General features: G+C 35.8%; 2 protein-coding genes across 4 annotated transcripts; both read left to right on the forward strand.

The window, feature by feature from the left end:
• The first annotated feature begins 2,124 nt into the window (after nt 1-2,124).
• Nucleotides 2,125-8,679, forward strand: LOC147866878 (zinc metalloproteinase-like protein). Of its 2 annotated transcripts, XM_087317390.1 has the most exons (11): nt 2,127-2,569; nt 4,644-4,859; nt 4,993-5,073; nt 5,184-5,270; nt 5,759-5,854; nt 5,934-5,987; nt 6,301-6,637; nt 6,725-7,244; nt 7,325-7,373; nt 8,059-8,098; nt 8,306-8,679. In XM_087317390.1, the coding sequence occupies exons 1-11, from the start codon at nt 2,324-2,326 to the stop codon at nt 8,446-8,448; spliced, it is 1,869 nt and encodes a 622-aa protein (XP_087173516.1). In that variant the 5' UTR covers nt 2,127-2,323; the 3' UTR covers nt 8,449-8,679. The 2 variants fall into 2 exon arrangements, with proteins under 2 accessions (XP_087173515.1, XP_087173516.1); XM_087317389.1 differs by having other exon boundaries at nt 2,125-2,569; nt 6,301-7,244.
• Nucleotides 8,680-9,759: 1,080 nt separating this feature from the next.
• LOC147866879 (P-loop containing nucleoside triphosphate hydrolases superfamily protein) lies at nt 9,760-16,050 on the forward strand. 2 transcript variants are annotated; one of them, XM_087317391.1, is made up of 11 exons: nt 9,761-10,026; nt 11,235-11,759; nt 12,117-12,214; nt 12,288-12,410; nt 12,983-13,070; nt 13,163-13,254; nt 14,350-14,454; nt 14,539-14,648; nt 14,871-14,958; nt 15,050-15,085; nt 15,600-16,043. In XM_087317391.1, the coding sequence occupies exons 1-11, from the start codon at nt 9,843-9,845 to the stop codon at nt 15,681-15,683; spliced, it is 1,533 nt and encodes a 510-aa protein (XP_087173517.1). In that variant the 5' UTR covers nt 9,761-9,842; the 3' UTR covers nt 15,684-16,043. The 2 variants fall into 2 exon arrangements, with proteins under 2 accessions (XP_087173518.1, XP_087173517.1); XM_087317392.1 differs by lacking the exon at nt 15,050-15,085 and having other exon boundaries at nt 9,760-10,026; nt 15,600-16,050.
• The last annotated feature ends 230 nt before the right edge of the window (nt 16,051-16,280 follow it).

The raw sequence follows: 16,280 nt of genomic DNA on the forward strand, positions 1-16,280 counted from the left end.
CATGGTCTTCATGAACATATGGGGTTGAAGTGTCAGGACAGAAAGCTGGTCATAGTGTAAAGTAAGAGTTATTTTTGCAGAGATGTGATGAAAACTTCACTAGTATATCACCATTCAGAAAATTTTGATGTGCTTCTAGAGGAGAGGAATATAAAATTGAATAGAGTTTTTGTTGGAGTAAATGGGTTGAATTCTCAAGGGATGGATAAAATGTGTTCTTGTGGATGGATGGTCAAGACGTGGGTTTGTAATCACTAATTGCATTTTAAAAAGGCATTGTATGTACTATTTCAATGATGTCTATAACAATACTGAATTGATAATGGGTGGATTTATTCCTCTTGTTAAATTCCAGTTTACTAAGCTTGAGTTTGGAAACTTGCTTGCGCGGAACTGCCATTTTTGTGAATATTGTTGGTAGAAATGTTTTTGCTCATAATCTAAATGGAATCTTGTGGATGTTGTAACTTATGGAATCATTGAACGTTAACAATGTCAATGGAAATGTTGTAACCTACATAGTTAATGAAAAAACCAATGAATGGTCATGGAGCCCGAAAAAAGATATATTGTCAATGTGTTTTTAGTGACAAAAATGTTATAAACATTTACTCTTATGTTAGCATTGTTCTTAAGAAAGAAAATGAATACATCGGTGACTCTATGGGGTTCATTCATGGCAAACGTAGGATACATTGCAGTAAACTTCATGTTGGTCATTGAAATTTGATTATTTGTCCAAACATGGAAGTCAATATATTTCATTAAGAGGGATTGAAAAGTGAAATGAATTAATGAACTAAAACACACCACTCAAACGATGAAATGGAAATGGAACTTGAAGGGGAGTTTACATAATTTACACCCTTTTCATTTGTGCAGTGTTGATTATTCAATGTCTTTTGAGTGCAAATTGATGTCACTTAGAACTAACATGTAAAAAAAATGCTACCATGCAACTTAAAGCCCTTCTATATAGACAAATGGCATTGGGTAAATGTGGACAAAGAGATCCCCTAGAGATGGAGAGTTTTGCATGACCAAGGTTAAGACCTTGGCCCTAAGTCTATTTTCGTGAGTGAAGTTAAACGAGGGTTGAATCTAGAGAAGAAGATGAACAATTAGATGCACGATAAAAAGACAAAATGCAAAACCCAAAACCCTAGACCACATCGCATGGCTATGTGTGTGATGACTTCATTTGCGAGAAGGATGTAGCTATGTATAGTAGGGCAAGGGCAAGATAAGCACCTGATTGAATGGGGGGAGATTGATAATAGGGGTTTTTCTTCTCGATCGATCACAAAAACTGTTTCAAAATGTAACGACGAAGTAAAGTCGGGTCTTGGAGGAGATAAGCACCTGATTGAATGGGAGGGATTGATAATGATAAGAGGGATTTTTCTTCACGATCGATCACAGAAACTGTTTCAAAACGTAACGAAGAAGTAAAGTCGGGTATGGGAGGAGACTCCGAGAGAGAGAGAGAGAGAGCGAGCGAATGAGAGAGACATGGGTTTTCTGATTTCTTCATTGAATCGGATTTGGAAAGGGAGAGAAAGGAAATGGAAGAGTCTAGAAGGTGCCACGTCATCGCCCCAACCACACGTAGTCGATTACATATGTATGTATGTACATATGCACTGAATAATATAAATAGAACAGGGGCGACAGACACAGAGAAGAATGGGATCTTTTTTGGTGCGATCGTTTTGAGATCAACAGACAAATAGACACACAGAGAGAAAAAGAATCGATCGATCGATCGATCGGACCATATCTTCTTCCTTCCATTTTCTTCCTCACCAGAATCACATCCTTCTGCAGACAACATATCTGAGCTTCTTTTCCACTGCCTCAGGATCCTTCACGATTGAGAAAGAGTTGCCATAAGAAGAAGAAGAAGAAGAAGAAGAAGAAGAAGAAGAAAGGACGAACGAAAATACTTTTTACTTTTTATAGACTGCCACAACTTCGAGATATCAGCCACTGAAAGAACAGTTCTTTGAATTTCTCCACATCTGCCAACGACAATCTCTCTCTCTCTCTCTCTCTCTCTCTCTCTCTCTCTCTCTCTCTCTCTCTCTCTCTCTCACTCACTCACTCACTGAGAGTCCAATTTCCGCCAGTCTTCAAAATTTGGCTGCTTTCCTGCGATTGTAATAAGGACAATCGGAAATTCTCCGTTTCGGCAAGATCCCTCCTCAGAGAGAATCTGTAGAGTGTTCCATATTCACAGAGAAGGATTTGTCCATCCTCACAGATATAGAACAAACTCTGACGTTTTCCATCCCTGCAAAAATATTCTTTACAGAACACAGCCATGGAAACTACTTTTGATGATGAATCCTCTCAAAAAGTCATGGACCTTTCTTTCTTGTACAGAAACAAGTCATTTCAGATATGTATGCCTTCTGATTCGACATTGCTTGAGCTTGGACAGAAACTACAGGTTTTAACCGGTGTGGTTCCTTGTACTCTTCGTCTTCTTTTACCTCGCTCTCGAGCTTTACTTCCATTCTCTGATCAGGATCAATCGGTTCTGCTTGGACACAGTGGCATTTCAGAGGTTTGTTTTATTGATTGATTTGTATATTGATTTGATTGCCTGCTTTTTTATGTCTGAAATCTAGAAAGGAAGAAAGAAACTTCCATTTTGGAATAGGTGCTAGAAGAATTTGGCTGATTATGCTATATTTATACCCCTGTTTGGTCTATGCCACTGGCCATGCACGAGTGTATGTGTCCTTTGGGTATCTAGAACAAAAGAAACTAGTAATCAGCAAGGTTGGGAGTCTCATCCTCAAAACTGTTCGAAGAGTTTGAAACTGAAACCAAACCAAAAACCTAAACCTTTCACCCAATCTGTTAAACTGTGGTTCTGCAGTTCAGTTCTGGTTCAAACTCAATTATTGGCAATTGTATAATCAATGTTCTACCTTACAAGAAAGGGTTATTTTTTAAAATCTCATAAAAAGACCAAAACTTAAAGAGATTGTTAGGGTTCAAAGTTCAAAGTTCGTTATATGTATTACATAAATAATTAATATATTCCCCAAAACCATTAAGGCATTAAGCTGCGATAGACTGCAAACCCATTAGGCTGATTTGAACTCTTGAACCAAACTGACCTAATTGCCGATTCCTAAAACCATGTTCACTTCCAAATGAGCGAAAACTGGCCTTCGAAAAAAACCATGCTCAAGAGAATATGCCCTTTGGGTAATGACAGATAGCTAAAGATAAAATGCTGCTGTAAAGCTACCCTGGAAAGTTAGGGAGAACTGATCAAGTAGTGGATGGGCTACCTACACTTCATATGGATCTCTGTATATATCATCTATATGAAGCAAGCATGGTTTATCTATCTATCTGACCTATCTGAATATGGGCGTGCTTGGTAAGGAAACCTCCTATGGTGAACAGGCTAACCAGTTATCTATGTAATGATTATTCTCCCTAATATCATGTTGGTGGAGAGGGAGGTGTCTGATATACAGATACACATACTTCTGCTCTGGGACTATGGAAGAACATATAACCTGTGATTACCTCCCTCTTTGTTGACTTTTTAGAATTTTTATTCCGTTTCTGTGACTGGAAGAGGAAATGCTTAAATTAGATTAATGGAACCAATTCCATCATCTCTTTGACTTAGGCCTGTCTCGTAAACATTTTAGGCAAAAGAGAGCATAAAGACATAGCTCAGGCACTAAGATTGACTGGTGACGAAACCATTCCAGAATTCCAGTTCCAATTCTGCTGTACCCACTTAAACTCCCAACAAAAGCAATTTCTCTAGCATGATGTTCTCTAGACATTATGAGGTGTCAAACTTTTATGAATCTCTTAATAGTTAATGTCCACTTTAAAAATTAACACATGGGCTCATACCCTTCTACTTCAAAAGTAAATCGGATCTTCCCTCTCTGACAGGTGTAATTACTCCAGACATTAGTCCAAGTGAATGTGCTTGTTGGACTATGAAACTGGGTCCTATCACCATGTTTAATTCAACAAAAATTATCATAGTTTATGTCGCACACACTAGAATAGTGCTCACATGCAATTACCTTAATGTTAAGGATTATTACATCATTTATCTCTCGCAAGAAACAGTGGTTGATTATTGAGTTGAGAGAGAGAGAGAGAGAGATTTATTTGGCTCTCAGGAGATTGTTAGAATGAGGAAGAACACTCAAGTAATAAGAAGTTTTGATAATTCAATTGGGAGAATGATTGGGGGGGAGGGAGAGAAGAGAGAGAGATGCTTTTATTTAGCTCTTGAGAGATTGTTAGAATGAGGAAGAACCCTTCATTAACTAAATTACAACTATGTCCCTTTCACTCTCAGGATATGAAAGGTTATAGATACTACTTCTATAACCCATTTACAATGTGACTCTCTTCCTCTCTCTACTCTTTGTAGGATTCTTGAGTGTATCCCTGGACTGGAGCATTGAAAGTGAGATGTCAGCTGAATACTTAACATGTAGTCCCAATACAATAGAAGAAGGAAGGAGTTTTCTTGTGTGTGTATGTGTGTGTTGGCATATATGAATACGCTGCATGTATAGTGTATATATGGGTTTGTGCAAGAAAAGAATGGAAGAATCATCGTCAAATTTCCAAAAATTTCATAGGGCCGATCCATAAGGGTAATGGGAGCACTGACTGGAGAAATTGAACAAGTGTCTCAAGAAGCTATTCACAAATATGAGAGGGGAATTATTGGTTTTGATGAAGAGGACAAACGTGCCAAGCAACGTGCAATATTCAGAGCCAACAATATCATTCAACTTCCTAAAGGAAATTACATCTTTTGTGATTTCAAGACTTTAGAGTTACCAGGTATTCAGGTAATAAATTGTAATGAGACCATAGTGATATTGATCATTGTAAAAGAATTCATTTGGCACTTTCCAGCCTTAAAATTATTCCTTCTATTTCTTGTTGCTGATGTAGTTCTTGTATTGAATAAACATTATGCAGCTTCACCCTCCAGCTGAAAAGGCTCTAGAAATAATGCATAAGCTTGCCAGTGATCCTGGCATTGTTGCCATTATGAACAAGGTAACACACTTTAGCTATTGTGGTGTAGCTTAATTTTCTAATATTTCAAATGCATGAATTGAATATGGATGTTCATACTCTGGTTGACCTTGGATTTCCATTAATTTCAGCATCGTTGGACAGTTGGGTTAATGACAGAAATGGCACCTGAGGGTTATGTAGGAATCAGCCCTGAATGCATCCTAGGGTATAACAAGGTACGTAGGTATATCAGGTATGCAAGTGTATTTACATTGGTTTACGCATGATAATGATGTATTTATGCTCTAGTTGTCCAAAATACCAAAATGAGAGGGAGATCAAAAGAATCACCATCCAAAGGGTATGAGTTCCAAAGAACATAGAAGGTGGTGTTGCTGTTTCTAACTGAAAATTGGGGATGTATTATAAGATATATCCATCCTTACATAAGGTTACTTAATGATCAATCAACTGAAGTATATGTGCCTATAGCTGAAGGTTATGTATTCGAGTTTGCACAACTCCTTTACAATAAGAAACGTAGAAATAAGCTGTGTCCTATGTATTCATGTGGGTTGACATGAACCTCATTCCCCATGAAATATCTAGTTCATTCCTTTCCTCGAGGGTTGTAGGAAGTACTTTATATTGATTTAATCCTCCCAATTCTTTTGTAGAGAGACAGAAACTAATGTGATTCTTCTGTCAAATTTCCCTACTATAGAATAAAGGAGAAGAGATATCTCTACGTCTTCGAACTGATGACTTGAAAGGTTTCCGCAAATATGAGAGTATTAAGAAAACACTGCTGCATGAACTTGTGAGAATTCTTCTCCTCTAGTACATCTTTAAAAAGATTAAGTGACCAAATTACTTACCAATATCTTTTCGTATTTCAGGCTCACATGGTTCATTCTAATCACGATGCCAACTTCCATGCTTTAGATAAACAGGTCAAAGATCCTTTCACATTGATGAGCAATATTTGAGGGCTCCAATTTCAATTTAATTTTGATAATAACTCCGAAATATCCCTGAGTTCTGCGTTAATTCCTCAAATGTCCCTAGCCTGTCATTGTTTCCTACATGCTCATCATCAACCTCTGGAGCAATCAGATGGTGAATCTGTTGTATTTTTCTCTTTCGAGGATTCAACAGAGGCATTTGAGGAAATAGAAAAACTTAGATGTATTTCTGACTTTTTTTCGTAAATTTTGTAGCATTATGTTTCTGATTTTAAAAGTGTAATTGGTTGATTTAGTGCAGTTAAATGAAGAAGCAAATGCTTTGGATTGGACAAAGTCGACAGGCCACAATTTAGGAGGAGCTAAGTTTTTAGAAGAAGTAAATTATGAAGAGAAATCTATAAATGCAAGCAATGGACAAAAGCTTGGAGGAAATAATGAATATAGTCATCTTGGTGCTCGTTCGGCTGCTGCACAAGCTGCCCTGTCTCGTCTCACTGAAAATATCCACACAGAAACCAGTGGAGGTGTTCATACTATCAGGGTTTTAGATGAGAATATGGGTGATATTCCTATAAAGATCCACAAAGAAACTGATGAAATCGTTGAAAATATCAAGATTTTAGATGAGAATTTAGGTGAAATTTCTGACATGATCTCCAACAAGATCCACAAAGAAACTGATGAAATTGTTAAAAATATCAAGATTTTAGATGAGAATTTAGGTGAAATTTCTGACATGATCTCCAACAAAATCAATGTAAGGGAAAAGTTTGTCAGTAGTTCTATTTTAATGACTGAACCTGATCCTGATCTCGATAAGGCGGTCTCCATGGAAGTTGATGAGAGTTCCATTTTTCTAAAGGAAAATGAATCTTTGAAGCACCAGATCCAAGTTGGCCTTAATAACAAGGAAATACAAGCATCAGGATTACTTGATTCGGCAAGGTGCCAAGAAGGTATCAATCAAGAAAAATCAAACAGCAATGTTGAGACAGCATTTGCAGCAGACAACTCTGAGAAGAAGGAAACAGATATAATGAACGCTTCATCTATTTTATTGGAAGGGAATTATTTAAGTGAGGCTGAATTCAGCTCCAATATTGAAGATAGGGATCTTAAGGCTGTTCAGGAGAATACAGAGATCCTCTCTCAGCGCATACAGGATGCAATAATATTGCTTAAGCGAGAAGCAACACAATCTGAAGCCATAGCTACTATTCAGATACTGTCTCGAATTGTGAGGTATATTTTTGAGCTTATTGTGTATTGGAAATCGACCTTTCTTTCGTAAGCCTTATCAGGTGTATATATAATGAAAACAGGAATATCAAGCAGCATCCGAATGAGGCAAAGTTCAGATGTCTGAAAAAGGTAACTTAGAATTTTCTTTCCTTATTATTAAATCAGATCAAGATTTGGAATTTCTTGAAAGTTGAATTAATAGAGATATTGCATCATGATGTTAACCTTTGCATGCATTATTTTTTGATGAAGTGATGCATCAAATTTTGCATGCAATATTTGCACATTTCAATGTTGCCAGATTGTTTGTTTGTGATATCAACATTTGTACACATTAATTTTTGACGAAATGATTTGCTTTTCTTCTGTCATGGTGTTTAGGTTTGCAAGCATCTAATGCTGAAATAATTTAAGCTTTTTTCTCATAAGATCATATGCTTCAAGCACCTTATTGAAAGTAATGATTTGAAACTAACATTGTTTAGTATTTCTAAATCTGCAATCCTCTTCTATAAACAGCTTGCTGATTTCTGTAACTATTTGTTGAGAGTATTCTTCATTCTAGTTGCATATATTGTTTAATTTTTCTTTATAATATATTTGAAGTGAACTCCTGAAGGTGTTTCTTTATATGTTTGATAAAGCTGATAAAACTCTAATATCTTTCCTGATAGTTTCAGCTAGTACCCTTTCAAATCAGATTTTGATGCGTTCAGAGTTCCCTTTTTATTGTTTGTACAAAATTCCTCTTGTATAGAACTCTTTTAAGCTGCACCACTATGATACCAATGATTCTTTTCTGTTTCTTTCATAGGAAACATCAACCTTCCGCCAAAAGATTGCAAAATTCAGGGGTATGCACTCTAGTTGTTATATCTTATAAATTAATTGAAAATATCTATTAAAGCAAAACTCTTGGGTATGCTTTTAATACCTTAAAAGCTTTTCTCCCCAAGGATAATGAACATTAAGGGCTGTAAAGAGACTTAAGTGATTAAATTTTCTCCTGTCCTGACTTTATGTATCTGAACTCATATTGGTAACAATATATATTTTGCCAGGTGCACTGGAAGTTCTTCATGCAGTTGGATTTTCAGCAGAAGCAAATAATGATGGGAGCGAAGGTGATTGTCTTGTCTTGAAGAGGGATGATCCAGTTCTACTCTGGCTTGCGGAATCCTCCTTAGAAGCCTGCTTTGCTTAAGAACAGCATTCCCCTTTATTATTTTATGCTAGCCATTGGTTATGAATGCTCTTCTTAGGTCTGTAAAAATGTAACTGTTGTTAGAATACACATCAGAAACGACACAGCCATAGTATACCATAAAGCTAAAATTTATTTTACTGATTATTTTCAGAGAACTGACATAGTATATAATATTGTTTCTCACCAAACCCATGCTACAAAATAAATAATACATTTTTTTGGGGTTAACTCTTGCGTTATATACAACCTGTTTTTTTAGATTGGACAACCAAACACAATATTGACTGGAGTAATCTTGCCATGACCACAACTACCATCTTAACACTCTGATCATCAACAATAAATAAAAGTGGCATCATACATACATATACATATGTCAAGGATATGCATATAATTATACCCATTTACCAACTATTTGGTATTATTTGGTTCTTTCCATAGTTGAAATGTTATTGAAGTGAATGAAATGCATGAAAAGGAACATATGCAATGACATTCCTCTAACTTAGATGGATAAGGGTTCTATAACACCTTGATGGTTTGGGCTCTAGATAGTTGAACCAATGAGGTAACTTTGAATACCCTTCCGAACATTTTGATAACCTTTGAATTGCCTCTTAGTTATGCACAATTAGATACAGCTTATGTCACCCATTGTGCACTAGTAATCTTGTTGAGAACAATATGTGGAAGGGGGCATGTTTGGTGCCAAACGCGAGGACGTAGCCTAAACAGTTGAACCCATACAATTATGGAGCGTGGATGGTTGAACCAATTAGGTGAACTTCTTCGTTAAGTGTGCAAAGTTTAGGGACAATATTGTTGTTTAATATTACAGAAACATTTGAGAACCCATACAATTATGAAACATGGATGGCTAAAGCAATTCAATGAACTTTTTCTTTAAATGCACAAGTGTAGAGAGAAAATTGTGGTGCATACCCGTGACGATAATAACAAATAGCAACCCAAGTTTTTTGAGACCTACCAATACTATAGGGTGGTTTAATTTAGCCCACCAATGGAAGAACACAAACAATAAATTCAATCACAAATGAACATGTTTAGCGTAAACAAACAAACACACACACACACACACACACACACACACACACACACACACACTAGCGCAATAAGTCTCAAGGGGGGTTGGGTTAGACCAGAAGGTGCACTCAAACTGTAATATCATACTTTATTAACTACAAATATGTATATGTAGGCAGTGTGAAATCGCACGAGACCATTTTATCTGTAGACCGTGGATAAGAGTTTCGCTTTGGTTCTTACTTAATACGCGTATTTTTTTACTAGTCACACTGTCAATAACACAGTGGAGTGGAGTAGGGTTTTAGAGGACCACGTTTCTTCCTCTTGTTCGGCAGAACAAGAAGATGATGCTTGTCCGTTCGCTCCATGCCGCCTCCTTCTTCAATGGTTTTGCTCACCATCTCCATCTCAGACTCCTGCCTCATGTATCGGAATGCTCGGTCAGCACAAGAAGCTTCTCCTCTTTCAGTTCTCATTTCGTCAGAAAATACTCGACAAAGTTGTTGAGTGCCAGGATCGGAAGCTTAAGTAAGCACTTATTTCTGTCCACAAGTTGTGTCTTTACTATTTATATTCTATTTGTTCCCATAAGTTGCACCTTTTTCCATGTATAATTTCTCGAAATAAATATATTTTATCCCTACGTACATGAAAAATTTCCTCATGGAAATGTATTCAAATGATTCTGAAAGTGCGGGTCTTGTTCCATGTATAATTTCATGTAATGAACATGTTGTTTATCCATTATTATGTTTCCGTAAGTAGATATCTTATTGTATGCCTAACTTCACTAAATAAATGTATTTCTAACCGTATATGGCCATGTTTTCTTTTCACGACATAAGCATAATTTAAGTGTGTTCTCCATCTCGATGGGGAGAATGAATAAGCATTGTCATGCATCTTCTATTCATAAGCATTGTCTTCACCCTATGGTTTCATTATGTAAAGGTGTTTTGTCTATGCTTTCTCACGAATTTCCATATGTTGGTATATACTTCCATCACTGATGTGTTTCCGCAGATAGGCATCTTTTTCCATGTTATACATGGGAAAATATTCATTCTTGCAGAACCACGCCATTATATAGCTAAAGCAAGTGAATGTAGTGAAATTATACATGATTGACGATGCCTACTTATAGAATAAAGTTTTTTCTATATGTATGGACACGTTCCTATATGTAAGCATCATGGTCCTTGTAGCTTGTAACCTGAAATCATACATGTAAACACACCAATGCATAGTTTAACAGACCAATTAGAGACATAGAGCACTATAATCTATTTAAACCTCGTTTGGTTTGCTTCCATGGGGATTCAAGTAAGCATTTTCTTCCATGTACACTGTCACTACATGAACGTATTTTGGTGGCATTTCTATGATGTCATTGTCACTGTTGACTGATTTCAGATATTAGCCAAAACCATAATGCCGAACACCAAATGCTGATCATGTTTTCTTGAAAATGAACAACAACTTCATTTTCTTTTGAAAACTGTTGCATTATATGTATCTTCATGACATATGATTATCGACAGTGCTAAATTGTCAATCATGAAAATAAAGTACCCATCAATTACCTCCGGTTTTATTGTTATGTATTACGTTTTTAGGAAACCAATGCGTTTAAGTAAATATTTCCATTCTTTTAAGGTGCTTAAGGTGCATGCCTGTTTGTGAGCATTGTGAATATCTCGTTTCTGTCCATGATCTTGTCTTTTGTGCTTATATAGATAAATCACAGAAAGAAAGAGCGTCAAGGAGGCCAGGTTCAGTACCACATGCTTCTCTAAAGTTGACTGGGGAGAGATCAAACAGACCTTCAAGATCAGCCAAATATGGGGAACAACCTGGTAGGCTTGTAAGGAATACAGAATCATCAAGGAAACAAGGTCCGATACGTCATTCTTCACAGAAAGTTATAGGTGAGAGATTGAGCAGAGCTTTAAGATCTGAAGGAAATTTTAGTGATGAAGAAACTTCATCCAGATTGGATTCTCATAGGGGAAAACAAAGCTTAGCAGGAAAACATGAGTATCAGCCAAGTAGAAATCCTGTAACAAGTACAGAACCATTAGATTTCTCAAGGAAAGATAAGAAGTCGACGAACAAGTTGCAGAGCCAAGTAAAAGGCAAGGTGAATACAGAACAAAATTCGAATGAGTCCCGGAAGAGAGGAAAGAGAGTAATGCGACTTGATCCGAAAGACAATACATCTAAAAGGTTTTCTCGTGGCTATCCATGTCCTGGAGAAGAAGGTAACAGCCTCTCATGATGTTTTGAATTCATAATTTTGTTTTGGCCTTCATTATTTGACAATTAATGATGTCTTCCTCAATATCCATGATTCGAGAACTGATAGTTTCCTCAGCATGTTTGGAAGCTTCTATTACTATGTAATTAAGCTTCTTTGTAAGAGTATATGTTGTAGAGTGTGCCAAGCTGAATAATGCTTTCTATTTATAAGAAACAGATAGTCGAGGCACTTGTTAAGTAGTATCAGAATCTTGTCATGAAAAACAGTCAGTTGAAAGGAATAATTTTGATGTTTTACTTCTTTTATTCAGGGTTTATATGCAATCTTTAAATACTAAGATTTATTTTCTGATGAGCAGATGTAGATGTAGAAGAAAAAAGTGTTGAAGTTAAAGGGCGAGCACAATTTCGAGCAATTATACCTCAAGCAAAGTTAATGCAACATATTGAGAAATATGTATGTTTACATTGTAGTTCTTGAGCCTAACAAAATTCTAATCATCAACTTATATAATCATTTGTGTTTCTAGTTAATTGGCCGTAGACGTCCATCTGAGCTACAAAGGGCAGGCTATGACTTGAACATAACACCTGCTCCCCTTGACAACGTCCCTTACTCAAAGAAGGGAGAACGACAGCCTACACAAGAGGAAGTAGGTTTGTGTTTCTGCTTTGTAAAACTAATGGAAAATGTGCTGTCAACTTATGTTACCCAAGAAGTGTGTCTAAATATGATACTCTTAACTTGCTGTGGTTTAAACAAATATTGTTTGGCGGGCTTGATATATGCTCTGCTTAAGAAATAGGTTTTATGGGTTTAAGTGAATGCATACAAATAGAATATTTTAAGCATTTATCTATAATGGTAGATACTATTGCTCTAAACACTTTATCTCTACAGGAACTATTTTGGCACCATATAAAAGAGAGAATTTTAATTAAGCCAATATATAGATAGATAGGCAAATATATATGTATATATAGTCCCTCTTTGGTACTTATTTGTAATAGCTTTCAATCTGTTAGCCAGTGTCCTTTGTTCGAAAATGCTGGTGGGAATTTCGTTCATTGACATTATTTTCATGACCTTGTCCCTTAATATTTTGATTGAGTCCACAACTGCCTTAACATTAATTGAAATAATTTAATATTGCTTTAAATGTTTGACTCCATCCTGCTATGATGTAATTATGATTTAAGAGCATGTTTCATCTTGTTATGTAAGGTTTTTAGGCACAAGTTAAGATTTACAGCTTCTGCAAAAGTTGCATCTTCCTTCCCACCATGTGAAATTCCAGAGGTAGCATTTGCAGGTCAACTTTTGGAACTTTTTATTTCTGGAAATTGAGCTTAAAACATGTTTCTGTGGATATTACAAACTCTAAATCAGTAATATTGCATACAGGAAGATCAAATGTGGGAAAATCATCACTCATCAATGCTTTGACCAGGCAATGGGGTGTGGCTCGCACATCAGATAAACCTGGACTTACTCAGGTAACATATTTGTTACCTTAGATTGTACATTGTGCAGATTTTGATGATCAATGGAAGAGCATTATGGCCTGTATGATTAATGCAGTATACAGAATTTCCACTGCATGCTCGATTTGAGACATAGTTTGAGACAAAAAGGCATAGGTAAATATAGGTTCAGAAGGAATAGATGCAAAGGTTGCTTGCTTTATTTTCGTTTACTGATTAATCACTTTACAATTCGTTTTATTCCTTCTATCTGTCAAAAGTGTAACATATAAGGCTCAGAGGCATATACCAAAGCAAGGCCAAAGTGTAACATATAAGGATCAGAGGCATATACCAAAGTGTAACATATAAGGCTCAGAGGCATATACCAAAGGATGATAACTGTAAAATTATGAGCAAGGATGGTTAATATCATGTAGAAAATATTGGAAGGTCCTGCATTAATGTTGACAAACGTTCTCAAGGAAGTTTTTCTGCAATAGAAATTGAACATTGTCATGGTGTATATTTGGATTTTGCATTCCATGGTCACAATCTCATCTTGGCCTCTCCCTCACACACAAACCTAGTTGCATTGATGGTTAACTAGTTTAGATAGAATTGAATGTTTTTTTATTTTCAGACAATTCTATAAGATTCTCATGGGTATACCTTCTGGTGTCATAGGTGATTTTAAGCTTGTAAAGACGTTAATATGACATTTTATTTCGTTTCTTGCAATCATGCTAGAGCAAAGCCTGTCACCTGTCAAGGAAACTTGAATAGAAATGAGCATTGGATATTTGAAACTTGAATAGAAATGAGCATTGGATATTTGAATAGAAATGAGCATTGGAAATTTCTAGATTATGGAAACTTTAAGGGAAACTGGAACTAGATCCCATAACTTCAGTTTGAACAGATCTCATAACTTCCATAACTCTAATACAATTAACCTTATTCTGGAAGAGGTCAACCATTTAACAAACATCGGAATGGGGAAGTTAAACTTTCTTTGCATATATGGCTTCTCATAGTGTAGTTCATGAGAAAGGTAACGAAGTTACAGCAAAATGCAACTGAATGTTCCAAGATGTTTCTAAACATGTGGATCCCAATCCTTCACAGAGTATCAACTTTTTTCGCCTTGGAGGACGAATCTGTCTTGTTGATCTCCCAGGATATGGCTTTGCTTATGCCAAAGAAGAAAAGAAAGAATCATGGGAGGAGCTTGTGAGTTTCTGTGATGCCTTTGATTAATCAAACTGCTTAAGAGATTTGTTGCACTGGTTCATATTTCATTTAGTTCTTTTATAGGTCAGAGAATTTGTTACAACAAGAGTTGGCTTGAAAAGGGTGTATTTATTGGTGGATGCGAAATGGGGCCTGAAGTTAAGAGATGAGGAACTTATTGAACTGATGGAAAGGTATTATGATAAATGCATGATCTTCCAAAAATCAAAATAGTCTTGTGAAATAAAATGTTATATTATTTTCGTTGGAAGGCTGGACTGCCCTATTAGACCAGAAGTTACATCCATATGAATCTTATAGAAGTTTGGTGAAATAAAGAAAAAAAACATGTATCTTCTGTGTAACCGGATTGTGACAGCATCTACTTAATTTATCAGATATTTTTATTTTAACAGGGCTGGAACAAAGTACCAAATTGTGTTAACCAAGAGTGATACTGTTTCACCTTTAGACCTGGGTCGCCGCGCCACCCAGATTCAGGAGGTATTGATTGTATATTGCTGTCTAGCTTATTAGTTTCTTGCTTTCTCTAGTTATTTTAGTCCTTGACTGTGTTTTGTTTTTGCTTCATTAGCTCTTGAAGAAGAACAAGTCACTTGTCCTGCCAACGGTATGGAAATAGAACTTCTTGATTGTTGCTCTTAATTGTTTTTACTTGGATGTTTCAATCATGCCTAGATTAATTGTTTAATTCATGAATCAGAAACTTATGACTTGAATGGTTAATAGGTTTGAATTTCTGTGTATAATAGGAATTCCTGTCTTTAGGAAATATAATAGGAAATAGCACTTATTTTGATTATTATTATTCGCTTTCACTGATTTCAAAAGTTAATTCATGCCACTTCCACAAAGAATCATTGCACAAAATTTATTGTCTATGAATGCACACCATTGAAAATAATTGGTTAAATACAAACTGCTGTTTGATATTTTGTACTTCCTATTTAATGTGGTGTTAATGTTGCAACAGTGTGATCTCTTGCTATATAATGTTTTTTTCTGTTATTAATTGTTTTTTTGCTGATTATGGTAAGTTTAATAACCTGACTATTAACAATTTCCCATTGCCGTGATCTCTTTTTATTTTTTATTTTTCTTTATGAATTGCGTTGTTTTGGCAGATTATGGTAAGTTCTAAGACTGGTGAAGGATTGGAGTTTTTTCGGGGATACATGGCAAAGCTTGCAAAAGCTGGTTTGATCTAAAGAATAATTCCCTGGACATCCTCAGTAATTATATCTGATTTATCATACAATATTATCAGCTCACATTTCGGTGGGTTATATATATGCAACTCACAGTTAAAGGGTGATTGTGCTATTTCATTGATAGCAAAGAGTTTTTTGTGCCGACCACGATGTATCCAGTGACTTTAAACTAGTGGAGTTTGCATACTGGCCTCATCCCTTGATTCAATTATCCACAACTTATCTTATCCTAGATTCAAAAATATCCACATGTGTAATCCTAGTTCTATCTGAAATTGTGCACATCCTTCAAAGGTTATGTGTAATGCCCGATTGACCTATTGCCCCTTGCTTGATAAGAGTAACAGTGAGATCAAATGACTGAATTAAATATGTTGCAAATGATGAAATGGATTGATTATGTCTCAAGACGAATTGTAAGAATTGTTTTGTATTTCAAAGTTGCAGATTATAAATCAAACATCTGGCATAACATTATCTTTTGAAAAATGCAGTCTCTCAATATTTCTATGTTGATGTCAGTCTGATATATGCACCTCATATGCTATATTTAGTCTTGCCACATATGATATTATAGCAATGAAACGTCATGTT

This window comes from Azolla caroliniana, unplaced genomic scaffold (genome assembly GCF_043228905.1).
Source record: "Azolla caroliniana isolate FFs.n. ecotype wild unplaced genomic scaffold, voAzoCaro1.0.p SCAF_3, whole genome shotgun sequence".
Lineage (NCBI taxonomy): Eukaryota > Viridiplantae > Streptophyta > Polypodiopsida > Salviniales > Salviniaceae > Azolla > Azolla caroliniana.

What these genes read in the sequence shown, in the direction of transcription:
- LOC147866878 (XM_087317389.1), top strand. Translation starts at nt 2,324, where the DNA reads ATGGAAACTACTTTTGATGATGAATCCTCTCAAAAAGTCATGGACCTT. An exon ending in GCATCCTAGGGTATAACAAG is followed by an intron (nt 5,271 to 5,758) that starts GTACGTAGGTAT and finishes TCCCTACTATAG; the next exon opens with AATAAAGGAGAAGAGATATC. An exon ending in AGTTCAGATGTCTGAAAAAG is followed by an intron (nt 7,374 to 8,058) that starts GTAACTTAGAAT and finishes TTTCTTTCATAG; the next exon opens with GAAACATCAACCTTCCGCCA.
- LOC147866879 (XM_087317391.1), top strand. Translation starts at nt 9,843, where the DNA reads ATGATGCTTGTCCGTTCGCTCCATGCCGCCTCCTTCTTCAATGGTTTT. An exon ending in TCCAGAGGTAGCATTTGCAG is followed by an intron (nt 13,071 to 13,162) that starts GTCAACTTTTGG and finishes TATTGCATACAG; the next exon opens with GAAGATCAAATGTGGGAAAA. An exon ending in GCGCCACCCAGATTCAGGAG is followed by an intron (nt 14,959 to 15,049) that starts GTATTGATTGTA and finishes TTGCTTCATTAG; the next exon opens with CTCTTGAAGAAGAACAAGTC.